At 39.3% G+C, this 18,193-nt stretch overlaps 1 protein-coding gene across 1 annotated transcript in view; it reads left to right on the top strand.

Annotated features, from left to right (window-relative positions):
- SCAMP1 (secretory carrier membrane protein 1) overlaps window positions 1-18,193 on the top strand; it is an 83,936-nt gene that overhangs the window by 38,908 nt on the left and 26,835 nt on the right. The window contains exons 5-6 of the mRNA XM_074952684.1: window positions 9,774-9,902; window positions 16,368-16,527. Of these exons, the coding sequence (XP_074808785.1) occupies window positions 9,774-9,902; window positions 16,368-16,527 (289 nt within the window). The remainder of the gene's footprint in view (window positions 1-9,773; window positions 9,903-16,367; window positions 16,528-18,193) is intronic.

Genomic DNA, 18,193 nt, shown 5'->3' with positions numbered 1-18,193 from the left:
CTCCCATATACCCAAGCCCTCACCACTGTCTCCTTTTTTGATCGCTGTGGGCAACACTACCATTCTACCTGTTACTCAGACCTGCAGTCTGGGCGTCATCTTTGACTTGGATGTCTCTTTAGGTCCTCGCATTTAGGCTATATCAAAACCTTGCTGATTCTTTCTGCATAATATCTCTAAGATACAGCTTTTCTTATCAATGCATACGGGTAAAACTCTCATCTAAGCTCTCAGCGTCTTGCACCCTCAGTTACTAAGATCCTCTTTGGCCTTGACAAATGCATTTTTCCCCACTCATATCAGTCCAGAATGTTGATGCAAAGATCATTTTCCTAACCTGTAGCTTTGACTTATCTCATCTCTCACCCGGCTGGCAGCAGAGTGCCACTAAAAATCAGCTCGCGTGCCACTGGCTGCCGACCCTTGTCCTAAACACATGAAAGTTAAGTTACAAATACTTGGTAACCAAGACCCTGCATTCCAGTCATAATCCTGGATTTTCATTTAAATCATGTTACTTTTATTTTGGTGTTTGGTGTTCTGTAATGTAGACTGTCGCATTAAATTGCTCAGACTTTCACACATGAAAGTCATACAGTTTTGCTAATCATTGCCCTGCATTTTTTTAAATGGATAGTAAAATAGATCCTGAGCTGTAATCTAACTGCATTGTGCCTCTCTGGCACAGGGAAAAAAAGCGAGAAATCACATTGACCTTGCTATCTGAGGATTCCGTTGCTGTCGTTTACAATCAGGCTCCTTTACACCACTTTGGCAAGGTAAAGGAGCCTTAATTGACTAAGAATGGGAACAATTAACTAACAATGGGAACATTAGCAGCTTGCCTGTTTAGTTGTTATATTTCTGCTCTGCCTCAGGGACAGAGTTTGTTTCACACAGCTGTACGCTTCCAAACCCAGGATGCAGCAACAGCTACAAGAGGGACAGAATGAGTCTCTCTCACTCATTTGCACGCAGGCAGGCGCCCAGCCCCACCCCCTTAACATCTTCCACAGATGGACGGACACCCAGCCTATCCCCCTCCCCCCCGCTGCTCCCAGCAGATGTGCCCGGGCTGCCATGCAAGGGGGGGGTGTTCCCAACAGATTTCTTGGCTCCCCCATTTTTCTGTGGGGGAGCCAAGAAATCTGTGGAAGGTATGAATTCTGTAATCCATATCTCTCCCCACCCCTACCCGGGCGTAGAATTTTCTCAGGAGTAATACCCAACTGATTACATGAATGCTTTGCCAGCCACTCATGGACAAACTATAGAGAGGCTCCAGCCAATTCCCCCGCAGCTAACAAACCTTGCACCCCGGAACTGTACTGTCTTGCCCTGATCAGAAGCCTGACCAGTGTAAGTTTATTATCCAATCTGTGCCTCCCTCAATGCGGAGGGGACACACACTAGCCTTTGTAACGTGAGATTTCCCAAGCACCTCAACCAAAACACACAGTAAAGTAAAATATAAAACAGATTTATTAATTACAGAAAGATAAATTTTAAGTGATTGTAAGTAGCAGGCATAGAGATCAAAGATGGTTACCTAAGAAATAAAACAAATTTGCAGTCTAAATTCTATAAACGGAACAGGATTTGAATCAAGCAGGGTTTGAATCTGTCTCATCCTAACAGATGGTATAGTTCCTCAATACACAGCCCAGGATTCCCTTTCAGCGCGGGACCACCCTCCTCAGTTCAAAGTCTTTGTCCTCCAGACGTTTCTTCCTGGGGCTGAGTTGGGGGGGGGAGTAAGGCCAAGTCATGATGTCACTTTCCCTCTTTATAATTTCTTTCAGTTTGCTGGAAAGATGTCTTGCTTGTGATGTGGGAATCCAACCCCATTGATCAAGCAGTCTCCATTGTCTATGTGCTCTGTCTCTCTGAGAAGTCTTCTGGGATGGCTGCTGGGCAAGTGGATTCCCCTTTAATGGGCCATCAGCATGTCTGGCTAATCCCTGCTTGTTGTGGGTGTTCGCAAAATCTCAACATATTTCAGTAACACGCACATAGCAAAACTTGATAACTGCAGATATGATGATAGCACAGACAATCCAACAGGATATTAATGTTCAACAGATCAAGACTTTAAAATGATACCTCACAAGGCATACTTTGTACAAAACATACCATAATTATATGACAGTGGTGAATATGGGTGATTTAGGATGGTGCTTTGAGGTACAGAGTGCACACACGGTCAATCTCCGCTCTGCCCATCATCTCTAATTTGCACTGAGGGGTCGACGCATACCATGAGGCCAGACTCTGTTGCCCAGTTATTACATTTTTAAACAAGCACCTTTTTGTTTTCTCTCGTGCTTCCTCAGGTACTTAGGAGGCACTCCCTGAGCTACCTCATTATCCTACTTCATATCCCTCCTCAAAACTCTCCTTTTGCTGTGACTCCTACAAAAAAACTTGAAAATGGTTAGGCTGCTGGCATGCCTGTTATGCTCACCTCAACAGTCTCATTGTTTCCTTGTACTCCATCTATTTGTCTGTATCAATCTGTTTTTCTTTTGACGCATACTTAGATTGTAAGCTCCTTGGGGCAGGGACTGTCTTTTTCCCCATTTTGTACAGCACCAAGCACAGTTGGGTCCTGGTCCATGACTAGGCCTCCTAGATGCTCTAGTAATACAGATTATAACTAATGATAAAGTTTCAAGTCCCTGTGGAAATCGGGTAAACTATTTGTCAGTCTCAGCTTATCTATAGCCTTCAGGAATCTGGAAACATTAGGGTCATAGGCGCTGATTCCGTGGGTGCTCCGGGGCTGGAGCACGCATGGGGGAGAAAAGTGGCGGGTGCTGAACACCCACTGGCAGCCCCATGCTCACTTAGGTCCTCCCCATCCCCCCAGTGCTGCCCACCCGCTGACGGCCCCACTGATGAGCCCCTACCCACCAGTGTCTCCTGTCTGCCACAGTCAGCTTTTCTGCGGTGTGTAGGAGGCGCCGGGGGGGAGCAAAAGTAGGGCATGCTCGGGGGAGGGGGCAGGAAGATGCAGGGCGGGGTTGGAGCCTTAGGGGAAGGGCTGGAGTGGGGGCAGAACCAGGAGAAGCAGCCCCTCCTCCCCCTGGCACATTAGAAAGTTGGCACCTCTGATTAGGGTAACATGCTATTGAAACTGTTTGTTTGAACCTCTGAGCACCAGAGCTGCTGCAGCCTGAACTCTAACGGAACTGAGACTCTAGCCCAGGGGTTCTCTCAACAAACTTTTTGGTGGCCTCAATGTGTGGCCACCAGCTCTTGCTGGTGCCGCTACTCTGAGAATTTTTCCTAAAATACTTAATTAACTTTAGGAAAAACATACGTATTGCATATATGCACATGCAAATCATTGTAATTTATAAAGCTGTCAAGCATTAAAAAAATTAATCGTGCAATTGAACAATAAGAGAATACCATTTATTTAAATATTTTTGGATGTTTTCTGCATTTTCAAATATATTGATTTCAGTTACAACACAATACAAAGTATACAGTGCTCACTTTATATTTATTTTTGATTACAAGTACTTGCACTGTAAAAAAACAAAAGAAATAGTATTTTTCAGTTCACCAAATACAAGTATTCTAGTGCAATCTCTTTGTCATGAAAGTTGAACTTACAAATGTGAAATTATGTAAAAAAAAAACAAAAAACAAACCCTACGTTCAAAAATAAATCAATGTAAAATTTTAGAGCCTGCAAGTCCACTCAGTCCTACTTCAGCCAATTGCTCAGACAAACAAGTTTGGTTACAATTTGCAGGAGATAATGCTGCTCACTTCTTGTTTACAGTGTCACCCAAAAGTGAGAACAGGCGTTCACATGGCACTGGTGTAGCTGGCGCTGCAAGATATTTACATGCCAGATGCGCTAAAGATTCAATGTACCTTCATGCTTCAGCCACCATTCCAGGGAACGTGTCCATGTTGATGACGGGTTCTGCTTGATAATGATCCAAAGCAGAGCGGACTGACTCATGTTCATTTTCATCATCTGAGTCGGAAGCCACCAGCAGATGGCTGATTTTCTTTTTTGGTGGTTCGGGTTCTGTAGTTTCTGTATCCAAGTGTTGCTCCTTTATGTCTTCTGAAAGCAGGAAGACTCTATTTAATCATGGATCTCTACATAAATGTGCATTCTTTTTGGTTGTTATAACCTTAATACATATTCTTCACAGCTCAGATAGATGTAGGTTTCATTTTTAGAAGGTACACACTATACATTTTTAAGTGATTTATTTTGAAAACTTTTCAGAATAGTTTTACAGCTATATCAGAAAATGAATGATTGGTTATTTCTTTTACCAAAGGTAATCAAAGCAGATATTTATGAAGTCATTGGGAGGTGAACTATCTCCAGTTCAACAGGTTAATCATTAATATTTGCAGGATTTTCTTGCCATGCTGTATTAGGAGGAGAACATCACCAGACAGACATTTAAATTGTTTTATTTAACTAAAACAACAACTTTATGTATTCGGGATTTTTTTCTTCAACAGCAAACATATAATATTTTAACAAAACAAGCATATGAATTTTTGAATTTAGTTAAGTATCAGAGGGGTAGCCATGTTAGTCTGGATCTGTAAAAGCAGCAGCAAGTCCTGTGGCAGCTTATAGACTAACAGACACATTGGAGCATAAGCTTTCGTGGGTGAATACCCACTTCGTCGGATGCCACGAAAGCTTATGCTCCAATACGTCTGCTAGTCTAAAGGGTGCCACAGGACTCTTTGCTGAATTTAGTTAAACATTCAAGTTTTTTAAAATCAGGTTTGTTTTAGTTAAAATTGTTTAACTAAAATAGTTAAATGAAATATTTAAAAAAAAAAAACCCAAATTAAATCCACTATGTGAGCCAGGTGAACATGAGAAACTTAAAATTATTGGCTTCTGCAGCTGCCTCAGTCATCTTCACCTTCGTTTTCTGGTTTGTTCATAATCTGGAAAAGAAGAATTAGCTTTCCTGCTTTTTCAGGTCCCAAATGATTTCTCAGTTTGGAATGAATTAGTCCAAAGGAAGAAAATATTCTTTCTACACCGGCAGAAGAAGCTATTGCTGTTAAAAGTGAGATTATCACTTCAACAGTCTCTGAATCCCAGTGCTTAAGTGACTTCCACCAGTTCACTGGTGTGACTTTCTTTAAAACATCATCAGCAAACATATATTTCTTGAATGGTTCACCCTTAACGCTGAAGTTTATTATAGTTGCCATGATGGAGGGATGATTGCTGGATGTCCATGTCATAGCCAGCTCCTCTTCTTCAGCAGTTAAGGTTTGACCCTGGTATTGAGTATTGAAAATATTTGCAAGAAAATGAGCTGGAGATAGTGCTTGTCCCATTCGTTTTTTTAATGTTTGTAATTTATCTCTGTCATTGCATATTTCTCTTTTTAAGATCTCACTCAGTTCCTTCCAAATTTCGGCAGCGTCAGCAATAAAACAAAACCTGCAAATTGTTCAAGGCTACAGAAATAGGCTTCAGGGTACTCAGCATGTGTTCAACACTTCTTAAGCCCAATGTTGAGAACTTTGGCTGTGACAGTGCCATCTATTTTTTCATGATTGTGTTCACAAACTGTCATCAGATTAGACCAGTTCTTGATATAGTGCTCAAAACAGTCCACTACTGAGTTCCAATGCACGTCTTGTGGTAGAGTTAGCTTGGTTCCTCCCACTTTTTTCAGAGCAGCTGCTGCAAAGTGGTTGTTACGGAAGTATTTTGCAATTTCAACAACATTAGCCTTTATTTCTGAAGTCTTTGGCTAGGAGGTGCATCAAACGAGCACGGCAACCATATGATATTAGCTTAGGACTCTCTTCTAAATAATTTCTTCTCATCTTGGATACGTTTGCAGCATTGTCTGTGACCAAGCTGCATACTAGACATTTGATTTTTTTCTCCATAGTTTGTTATAGCTTTCACTGCTACTTCTTTTAAGTATTCTGTGCGTGTGCATTTCCTGATGTATCAATTGTTTCTGTAAGGAAGACATTCCCTTCTTCTGTTGTCACACAAGCACATACAACAGGATCATTGTGGACATCGCTCCACCCATCAAGACTCGGGTTAACAATTTTACCCTCTAGACATTTTGCACACTGCTCAATTTCTCTTTCATACGCTTTATCCAGCAATTTGCCTGCGACATGTGCTCTATTGGGTGGACTGTATCCTGGTCTTAATGACTGTGTTAATGAAGTGTGGGTTCTCAATCATACGGAAAGGAGAGTTTGTTGCATAAACAAACCGGCCAGTTTTTTCATCCATTACCTCTTTTTGTAATCTGCTGGTTCTTATCACAAACTTATCTATGGTTGTTTCTCTTTTTGCTACAGGTGATATACTGTGGCTATGTGACATACATCATGTGACTGAAACACTATCATTGGCAGATAACTCTGAAACTATAGAAAATGATGGTGATCTTGAAGGTGGATAGTCTTCAGAATCCTGTATGTTGAGGATGGATTCTCCTAAACAAAATAAGTCAGTGCAGTTATTTAATTATCATACTGCTCATTTAGTATTACTCATTGCATTCACTGACGCTCCGTACTACTTTAAAGGTGAAATGGTAAAAGGAAGATCTGCCTATTTCAGCTATTTATTTTTTATCACAACTGCATCTAAAATGACAGTACCATAGAGTAACAACTATATTTTTTGCTCAAACTTAAGAATTCAAGAATAGTTCAGAAGGAAGAGAGGCAGTCCTTAAAAAAGAATTATGAAATAAAAGTTTACCAACCTGAAGATCCTGCATGTTCAGGCATGTTCCTTGCATCATCTTCAGCTCAGTTTCCTCCTGAGAAGGAACACTTCTCATGATGTTGTTTCATTCGGGCAACCAGGCCTTGCATTTGTTGGTTGCACTGTTTGCATTTTGCATGCATGCCTGTCTGACTCACAGGTAGAGGAACTTCATTCAAATATTCCCAAACTGGGTCTCTTTTATGGCCTGCTGCCATTATAGGTTTTCCCTTCTAGTGAGAGAATGGTATGGTAGATCTCAAATCAATGAAGGCTACACTCAGAAAGACCTCAAGATTTCTGGAATATGCTGCTTGAACAGTTTCACTTTTGTTTCTACTACCTGTCCCTCCCTTCTCACATTTATCTCCAGACTTCTCCTTATCCAGATCTGTTCTGCCCACAACAATCTTCTATTCATTGAGCTTTTTGAAACTTTGCGCTTTTAGAGAGAGGTAAGGGATTCACTCTGCGTACACACATTTGCAGAGGGACAGTTGGGTTGAGGTCTGTTTCTCTTCTCATATTATATTGTGTTGTGTGTTTTGTTTAAAAACATTGTTGCTGTTAACAAGCATATTGTCTCTGGAGACACAAATCCACAGTTTGAGAACTTCAAAGCTAAGCATCTCTGATGGTATCTTCTAGAATTTATAATCCCTATCCCATGATGAGATATGTTTGAGTTATAATGTATCTTAATTAAAACTAACTTTAAATAGAATGCTTTTTGAGGAAAAAACCATTTAAAAAAAAAAATCCACCTGCGGAGTCCCAGGCTCCCTGTGCCCTGACCGGATGGGTGGAGGGGAACTGCCAGGGGAGCAGCCCAGCGACTGAACACCACAGCCACCTCCAGTGATAAGAGCCATCTCCGGCACTGTGCTCACTGGCCTCATGTCTCGAGAGGTGGTGCCTGGAGCCGCCGAGAGGGCTGTGTGGTGCAGGGTGCCCATCCCTGCTGCCGGTGCCAGAGCAAACATCGAGGTGGTGCATCCCACTGCTCTTGGTAACAGCTATTCAGGAGCAACAGCTGGGAGCTACAGGGAGGGGCCATTGCTTCCTCTTCTCCCCCCACCCTCAAATCTCCACCTATGCTTGGGAGGCTGTCGAGGCCACACACAAAGCCACTGGTGGTCGCATGCGAGAAACACTGCTCTAGCCCATGACTAGATCAGTTTGCAGGAAATCCAGGATGACTGTGCCATGTCTTTGATGAGAAGTATCCTCATTTTGTCACACAAGTTGATAAAGGTTCTCCAAACCTTAGAGTGGTAGGCCTTTGCGTATTGCTTTCTTGACTGCACCACAGGAGAGAGCACTTTGCTTGATAAGCCCCTCTTCTTCAGGCTTGTGCACTTAGCGAGTGGATTGATTTGAATCATGATTTAAATCAGCTAACGTGAATCTTTGATCTGAAGCATTGATTTGAATCTTGTTTTGCATTTTTTAGTTATTTCCCTAAAGAAAGATAGTTATTGGTTGGTATAACTATTAAAATATGTTAATTTGCAGCTAACTGTAGCCTCTACACTAAATTTGGTGGTACTTTTTTTCCTAATCAGGAAGATACACTATATCTTTCTAAACATATTTATTTAAGCAGTTATGTAGCTTAACATACTTATTCAGATTCTTAATTTTTACAGTTTTATTGTGTTAGAAAATGGTGAATGATGCATTTCCTATTTACTACATGATTAATGTTTTACATGTGATGTTTTTGTCAAGCTGCATTTGGATGGAAATTGGAATTCAATTAAAAATCCACAAACAGTATTTTAAAATAGTTTTTAATGGTTAAATAAGACTACTTTAAATATTCCAGATACAAAAGCAAAAAAGGAAGGATTGACTTGATTATTTCTGGTCACCATGTCATTCATGTTTTTAAAATTAGTAGATCTCATCCTCTCATACCTCATTTTTATTCATAGATTGAAAAGGGAAAACAAGCTTTTCTACTTTTTCAACTCCCAATTTTAATGATCTAGTCATTGGATGGAACTAGTTGAGTGTGCTGAAAAGAAGAAAATATTATCTCTGAACCTATAGAAGGGATTGTTGCTGTCAAAAGCTGGTTTAGCACATCAGCAGAAATTTGGTTCATGTACTTAGCCAATCAGTGACTTCTACCAGTTCAGTTGTTTTACTGTCACTAAAACCTTGACAGCAGACATGTATTGCTTGAATATTATTTTTTATTTAATTTAAATGTTTTAATAGATTATAGTAAATTGGATAGGCTGTCATAATTTCAATTTAATTTTAAATTTATTTTTAAAAAGAAAAATGTATATAATTGAAATAAAAAATGTTTTACATCTAAAAAAATCTTTTAAAAGAAAAACAACAAATTATTGATTTTCATCCACCCTGCTTTATTCAGCGAAGATAAGACCACAAACTGTGCTAGATCCACGTGAAGTACTGGACCTTTTGTTCACAGATCTAGAATTAATGGGAGTCTGAGAGAAAGACACAGGGACTTGTTTACCAAATCCAGGTACCACAACCATCTCAGTCAATCTGATGCTATGAGTACGGAGGATGCTTTTCGTTTGCCAACCTTCTACAGGACCCTGCTGAGCATGGACCACAGAAGGGGGCATGTACACTTAAGTTGTAGATCCAGGGAATTTTGAGGGCTTCTGTTCTGCTTGCACCTGCTTCTTTTACGTGAAGTAGTTGGGGAACTTTTCTTTTTTCTTGTTGTTTCATGAGATCCTTCTGTCACCTGTACAGTCTTTTGCACAGACCAGTGAAGACCCTGTTCTTTCCTTGGTTCAGCTGCATTCCATTTTCAGTTAGCTCTGCTGTTTGACATCTTTATAGAACGGATTGTTAGTCTCTGGTTTTTTTAGTTCAAGTTATTAATAGGTCTGCAGGAATCCTATATGTAAGACAATTTGAGAACAAAGCAGTTCAAATTTAATAGGCAAATCTCTTTCTAATATGCAGAGAGAAGAAAATAATAAAATTGTATTATAAACTATTTGTTTTTTTTGACTTGCAGGCAGGAAAAATAATTGGCCGCCTCTGCCTGGGAATTTTCCAGTGGGTCCTTGTTTCTACCAGGATTTTTCTGTAGACATTCCTGTAGAATTCCAGAAGACAGTAAAGATTATGTACTACTTGTGGATGTGTAAGTAAAAAATTACTGAACCCTAACAGTCTGTACATTTTATTATTTTGACCTAGTCAACATCTACATTTCACAAAAAAAATTTATCGCCAATGTAAAGTCAGATGTTGAAATGAAATAATCTTTTTTGTGGCTAAGGATAACGTCAGTATTAAGAGAATACAGATTTATTTCTTAGAAATTAAATACACATTTTTTAACAGGATTCCTCATTTTAAAAATAATCGTTCCATGAAAATAGATATTATGGTGAAAAGTGCGATAGAAAACTGTAAAGTAGAAATCTTTCTAAAATTCATTAAAAATTTTTAAAATAATTAGATATTATTTATGGAAAGATTACCATACAAATAACTAGTGCGTAGACCTGCTCTAGTATATTTTATTTTTCCCTTTTAAACATGACTGCCATCTTCAAACTAATCTCTAACTGTTGTTTGCCTTAATTCTAATTGTTGTTTTTTATACATAAGTGGAAGTTTAACCAAAAAAAAAAAAAAAAAAAAAATTTTTCCCCCTAAAATTTCAAATTAAATATAGTAATAATACCTAGCTCTTTTGCTGTGATTTTCGTCAATACCTCCTTTTATCTAGTGGGATCTAAATGTCATTATTCCCATTTTACAGATGGGGAAACTGTAGGGAGGTGAAGTGGCTTGCCCCTGGTCAACCAGCAGGCCAGTGGCAGAGCCAGGAATAGAACTCAGGTCTCCCAGTTTAGTGCTCTAGTCACTCAGCCTCATTTAGAGTTTATAGCCTTGTGATTGTTCATATTATACTTGTACAATAATTTGCCTACAATTAAATGTTGTTATAGTCTTCTTCTTAAAAAGATGATTAGTATAGTGTAAATAAACAAAAGAATATTGTCCACATTAAACTGCCCTGTCTACACCAGAGGTACTCAGAGCACAGTCTTTGCAGGCTTTGTGTTTAGTCTGCACTATTTCAAAATATACTGCTCTGTCTTGATCACAGCAGCTTGCTGGCAACCAGTGGGAAAATGTAATACAAGATCTTAATGTACATTGTGCTGTGATCAGTGTCATCTTCTCCAGTTGCTTGTGGCTGTTTGGATACGGTATGTTTACACCACAACTGTAGTGTTTGTGTCCTGGCATTTTCCTTATTAGACACAGATGTGGATTTCAGGCACCCCTCACTTTTCCACTAGGTTCCAGGTTGAACAAATCTGGACACCAGTATACTTGGTAATCTTTTTTTACTTTTTTAATTTTAACTCCGTGTATGAATCAAAAGTAGTCAGCTTTCAGTACTTAACCATGACAATTACTCTAGTTTGAAGTCCACAACTTGTTATATTCATTACTGGATCACCACTCTTTAAAAAAAAAAAAAAAAAAAAAAAATGTAAAATGCAAAACTAGTCACTCTAATAAGTATGATATAGGCTTAAGATCCATATCCAGTCTGAAAGCTTGGAATTCAGTATTTCAAATGGTATCAGCATTCGTTTCTAACTCCAGCCATTTATGGGGTTGATTTCTAAAAATGTCAAACTTCAAGCCTGGGGAGGGGAGAGAAAACAAAATGGGAATTATAACAACACTGTATTTCTCTCCCCCATCCTACAACAGTGGATTAAGGAACAGACGGCATTATAATGTCAATAACTAGAAGCAAAGAGACAGCATTGTGAAGGCCTGCCCCGATTATATTAATTTCAACCACACCTGCTTTCTCTTCACCTTGGAAGATGGAAGCTTTAACTTGGCTTTCTTGTGTTTTCCTTAGTTTGGCCTCTCATTCCTTTTCTTTGTCTTGCAGGCACACTGTGGAAGAAAGAGGGGATGAGAAAAAGAAAGGAGAGAAAAGAGTAAGGCCAAAAGCTGGGAACCTGAGGAATCCGCTTAAGGACAGGGGAAATGGGTGGAAGCCCAAGCTCTCAGTGCTCCCCACTCCATGTAGTGGGTGTCAACTGAGGCTGGCCATTTGATTAGACTCTGTGACACATACTACTTAGGAGGATGCCTAGCTGGTTTGGTCTACACTTCACGAGAGTGATAGGGCTCCCCCTCTTGGGGTACTCATTGCCTTAGCAATCTGCCTGCCTGGTTTTCTGATATTTATCATCCTTCCTCAGCTTGCAGTGCTTTTTCACAGCTTACCCAGCTCTTCAGGAACTTCTCTGCCTCCACAAGGTCCAGGGGCCCCTGGACATAATGGTAGCCAGCCCCAGTTCTGATAAGTTCAGCTCCTTGGTAGCTGCCCAGCCTCTTCTGAGGCCAGAATAGTCCTCCAGTCTGTTTTCAGGTGTCTGTTTCTGTTCGATAGATTTTAGAGGCACACCTTTTTGCATTATTGTCATTGTCTGCATGTTGCCCTGAGTAACAGATGCTTTCAGTTTAACACCTTGACCCTTGCTCTTTCCTTAGTGACAGGCTGTTTTCTGAAGATCTTAATTGACTTGGTTGCCAACCTCCATCTTTATCTGTAACTCTATGGCATTTTCATTCAGGGACCCTCAGTCCTCCCAACTGCTAATATACAGGACATGGTGCTCTGGTGTCTGTCTCAACTTGGTTTCCTGATTAAACTGGACCTAGTCCTACTTTACTCCTTACAAGAAACTTCCCTGTTTGCATGTGGTCCTGAATATCTGTTTGCAGATGCTTCGTTAGTTTCAGTCCCTATCTGTTAGTACAGAACCTCTGCCCATTTCCTGTAAGGAGCAGTCTCCAAAAATGCTAGTACACTTAACAGTCTGTGTGGATTTAGTTCCATGGGCATGAATGTATCTCTGGCCTTTGTAATCCTCCCTTTCCATTTAGCGGTCTCTGTTACGTTCATCTGTTGGGTTGTGCCTCGCTAAACTAGAAGCCTTTTCTTTCCCTGAACTCCCATGTTTTTACAAGCTAAAATAATAGAACAGTGGTGGCTTCTGTCAACCACCAGGGGAATTTTCTTAGCACACCCCCATTTTTCAGAGCTATGCTTCCTGAGAATTTGGGTGGAAGCCTATCTTGGCTTCCTGAAGGCCTGTATCTGGTGGGCCACAATAACGTCCTTGCAGATTGGCTCAGTCACAAACTGTGTTGGGAGAAGGGTGTCTTGATCTTAGTTTTCAAGGATGTTTACCGGAGTCTGAGGCACACTCTATTGTGCTGATTATCTTGATGGTGTTTGCCAGACTTCCCTGTTTGTGTTCTTGGATGTTCAACTCCTGTATCCTCCTTTTATGATGCTTTATACAAAGTTGGAGAGGGGATTTGGGATGCCATTTCCCTCTTCTGACTAGGAGCTTAAGGAATGGCAGGTTGGACAAACCTCTTATTTTTGCTTGCTCCGTGGTGGCCCCAGTGCTGCTGGTTTTCAGACCTGATGATCTTACTTAATAACCCCTTCTCTCCTCCCCCCCATCTCTGTGGACACTTGCTGAGACCCAGCACCTACCATCTCAAGGGCTTGTGCACTTCCAACTACCTTAATCTGAGGCTGGCCGCATGTGAATTGAACAGCACCATTTCTTCAAGCATGGTTTCTTTGCTGAGGTTACATGTGTCTGGAGAGCATTGTATGTTCTGGATGATTTTCATGGCCTGGTGTCACATCAGGGATGTTGTTACCCTGTCTTGCTGGCTCCAGGATGTTTCAAACTTCTTTCTGACAGGATTCAAGAAGACCAGAACTTCATCCTGTAGATTCAGATTCTGCCTTAAGAACAGCCTTTCCGGTTTGCTCCCTTTATTAAGAGGGCCTTCCTTCTTGCAGTGGGCTCAGTCAGGAGAGTGGGTGAGAGTAAACATTTGTAATCTGTCTGCCATACCTGCACATCTTTGTGGAAAGATGGTTTTTCAGCATTTTCCAGGATTAATTTACAAGGTGAATACTGAATTCTACCTGAAGTAATCCATTCTTTTCTCAGAATGAATCTATTCTGCCTCATGACAAGAGGCTTCATCTGTTGGATGTTAAGTTTTTCAGTCTTGTTCTGAAGAATTTCGAAGGTTAAAACAACTGGGGGCAACAGCTGAAGCTGCTATGTGAGTCCAAGGCTGTGTTCTCAGTGTGTGAACAGGCTTCCTAAGCTTGTCCATGGGCAGTGAATACTTAAGCATTCATTTCCAGGGTGGCAACCTGGTAGGCTCTCTGCTTTTTCTACATATCACTATCATCTGGGGTTATCTACTTCCCAGTTTCCTGCTAATGGCACAGTAAAGTAGCTTCTCCTCATGCAGGATATTGTTTGCTGCATTCACTGTCTCTTCCCTAATCCACTGTTGTAGAATAAGAAAAGAGGACACCAAGACCAACCATTCCTGGAAAGAAAACTTCCCTCTCTAAGATCTGAAAACTCCTTCCACACATTTTTCTTCTCCTCTGACAGCCCTCATGGACCCTGCCACTTGCTGAATTAAGTAGCAGGCAGTCATTCCATCTTCACTTTTAAGGATGTTTTATGGCTTTGCCTTGAACCAGTAGGTTTTGGGTAGTCTGTTATAATTACAAGGTAAATTTAAATGCATTTAAAAAACAAAATAGATTAGGATTTTGGTATAAGTGAGAAGTCCTCATTTTAAAGAGTGATTTCAGGAGTGAGTGGCATTGAGCACTGTTCTTTATGTACTAATAATAACAGATGTAGACTGTCCTACTGGGTTGAGGGAGAAAGGAAAATCTTATTCTTTGTATAGTGTACTCTGGCAACGGCCCTTCTTTCTCCAGAATAATAATGGTAAATTTTAGACTGTTCAAGCAGAGGTTATTACAAAAACTGCTGTAGATGAATTTCTTTTCATCAGAGATACCAGATGGGTAGTTCTGCAAAATGAAACCATCTGTTTATCCACAAAGTAGGTGTAGCACAGGCAGCAGCAGTGCAAGTTTTCCTTCCAACGGGCTTCAGTGTTTGAGAGGGAGCTCAGGGTTAACAAGGCTGTAAGATATTAATTACAATGAGGATGCATGTCTGCTAAGAACTAGACTAAGATCAGTAAGAGCATATCTACATGGAAAAGTTATACCAGTGTAAACTAAACTCTGAATTTTAACTGCAGTAGTTATACCGATATAACTCCCAGTGTAGACGCTCTTATTTGGGAATAAGAGTGGCTTTTTTCGGGTTGGAGGTGGAGGGGTTAGATTATGTTGCTTTGGAAGGTGGTGGTGATCTTTCGGTAACTGCTTACCAGGTCTGGGTTTGAAGGGGTAAATAGGGTGAAAGGTGCTTAAAACTACTATCCAGAGCTTAAATTTAGTAGTCACCCCAAATTAGCTCTGAGCTAGAGATTGCTTGATGTCTCTCCCATCTCACACAGTCATAATTACTGCACTTTGCCCTGTGTCCCCAAGGCCAGTGTCTCCCTTGTGTTGGCAAAATTGTTCCTGATTTGGCCACTGGGGAGTGCTGAAAAGAGAGGCATGGACGTGTCTTCATCTACCCTCTGGAGGCTGATAACACGGACTCTAATGTTCTTATCCTCAGACCGCCTGGAGAGTAAGAGTTCCAGTGTGTCTTGCTTCTGCTGTGCCTTCTCTGACCTGAAAAATCTAAATACATTTTAATTAATTCTTGGGTTATAATGTTTAAATTCTTTAACAAACCTTAGAAAAAAGCTAACCTCTAATATCTGTTTTGATATCTCTTACTTGATAGGCCACTGGCATGTACTAACTAAAACAGGAGACTGGGAACTATAGTTCTGAGTATTAATAAGGTGACAGATTTCTTGTTATAAGAAATATTAGAACATACAATATGAATTTATGCTTTTATAGAATTAGTTCTGTTTTTGTTTGTGTGAAATACTTTTTGTGTTAGGATACTAATTTGCTGTATTTCATTTGAGAGATAGCATAACATTTGCGTTAAAAGGATCTATGATTTGTAATTTTCTTTTCAAATGAGAATTTCACTTGCTAAATACAGACTACTTTGTATACTTTAAGAAGCTTTTTAAAAAGACATGAACAGTGCAGGCCTTCTGTATATCTAATAATAGGGTAGCATCATGTTCTTGTACATATTTACTGGTCTGACTTTCAGAGAAAATAATTAAACAGTATACAAGAAGGTATTTGCAAAGATTTGTATCCAGTAATTACTGTAGCAGATGTGTCAGCAACTGCAGCTGAGAGAACTTTATTTATCTATTTAACTCTTTGATGCTATAAATCAGTACTTGCTGGAAATCCTGATATACAGTGCCTCATTTTTGTGAAAACTTGATATCTCCCCCACCCCCCAACTCTATACTACATATTATTTTTTCTAAAAATCTTGAATGTACTTGTTCAGTGCTTAACTACACTGGGAGCTTCATCATTACTTCAGACAGGTGTATGAAACTAGCAGACTAGTCTATTACAGAGATAGGATGTTGATATAAGAGTGATGTGATGTATTTTGTTTAAAACTTTTACATTTATTTAGGTAATACGACAACAATTGAAATATTTGTTGCATAAACTCAGGTTAATACAAACTATTTTTTTGTTCTACAGTCCATGCAGTGACACTGTTTCTAAATATCTTTGGATGTTTGGCCTGGTTTTGTGTTGATCCTGAACGAGGGGTTGATTTTGGATTGAGTATCCTCTGGTTCTTGCTTTTTACTCCTTGTTCATTTGTCTGCTGGTACAGACCACTTTATGGAGCCTTCAGGTAACGCCAATGTGGTTTTGCATATTTTTAATGCACGTTATGCATTTTGAAATGTATTCATCTTTAAGTAGAATTTTACTCAACCTAGTTGCCGTATTAACCTGAATTATTATTATTAATTATTGGAGGCGGCAAGTCATATTAACTCACTTGGTGCATCCAAAGCATAAACTGATGATGAAAGGCTAGCTTAGGAAGCTAATAATTAGGAATGGCATTTTTTAAAATGTATGTAACTACTGATATAGAACTGATATTGGTAGGGAATGGATGACCTGGTGTTGTGTTAGCTGGACTTCAAATATCAGGAAAATTCTCACCAAGCTTCTATCCTATCACCTCTAAAGTCACCACCAATTCTGAATAAGCATAATATTTACTTTTTTAAATTTTAAAGTGCTGCCTAAATATAAAGTTTCTAAATGAGCTTCATAAAATAGATTTAAGTAATCATACATTGACAAGTTAACTGCCACTGTACGTCTACAACAACATGAGATGTTACTACAGATATTAAGTGCAGCTTATTTTCATTTTTTATTTTCATCCTAATATATTGATTATAAAAAGCAGTTGAGCTATCTGCTTAGTAAGCACATTCAGTGAATATCATTTGATGGTACTAAAGTTACACTGGTAACTCTTATCTGTTGTGGTTAATTGACAAAAAGAATGCATCAGTTTGCAAATCCATATTCATGATTGATGTACATTAATCAAATTAAATTTGGGGAGTAAGATTTTGTTTCATTTTAAGAAATCCAGAACTCTAATGTGAGATAGTAAATTAATCAACAATCAAACTGAGTCATGTCTTTCAAAAAGTAGTGTTACAGTTAAATATTTTAGAGCTCTGCATACAACTAAACTGTGCATGTGAAATATACTTTTTTTGAGTTTTGATTACTCTTTAGAGCTTATCAGTGGATTTAATTTGAATTTTGATCAATACTGTGTTATAACATTTCTTTTTGTATTAGGATTTAACAAATAATTGCAAATTGGGTAAAGGTTTTGATATCTTGATAATATATTCAAGGTTCTCTTGGGGGCTCAAATGGTCTGTGGGATTTTCTTTTTCTAAAAAACAGTGAAGTGGCCAAAGGAAAAATATAAAGTTTAAATATCCTTCATAGCTCTCATACTTCCTTTTTTTTTCCCCCTCTCATGTACATGAATTAAGGAGCAGTTTCTATCACAGTTGCATTCTAACTCTGAATGTTCATGATTACATTTTTTTCAGTGGTCCCTTTCCAACAAGCACTGAACTGCCTTTTTCTCAGCAAATACACCTTGATTTAAGGCCTGGTCTGCACACACACTTACACTGACATAACTAAATTGGTTTTAATTCACAGTTTGTTTTGTGCAAATTTATGAGTGGGCACTTATTCTGAAATTCTTGATTGCTTACCCTATTCATATCATAATGAAGCATTATATTTTTACTGACTTAAACTTTAAAATTCTCTTCTTTCAGTCCTATATTTCGATAACTTAGGCAGCTGCTGTGTTCTGTATATTTTCCTTTTAACCAACAGCATAGCTTTCCATAGATGTTGTTCAAGGGATGATGTGGTTAACTAAAAAGCAAACTTAGCTGGAAACTTAGCTTGATTGATTAACAGTGAACCCATTATAGGTATATAATCAGCTGTAGAGGATA

Source organism: Natator depressus, chromosome 5 (genome assembly GCF_965152275.1).
Source record: "Natator depressus isolate rNatDep1 chromosome 5, rNatDep2.hap1, whole genome shotgun sequence".
Classification (NCBI taxonomy): Eukaryota; Metazoa; Chordata; order Testudines; family Cheloniidae; genus Natator; species Natator depressus.
The sequence above is the reverse complement of the archived record's forward strand: the minus strand, read 5'-3'. Positions and strand labels throughout refer to the sequence as shown.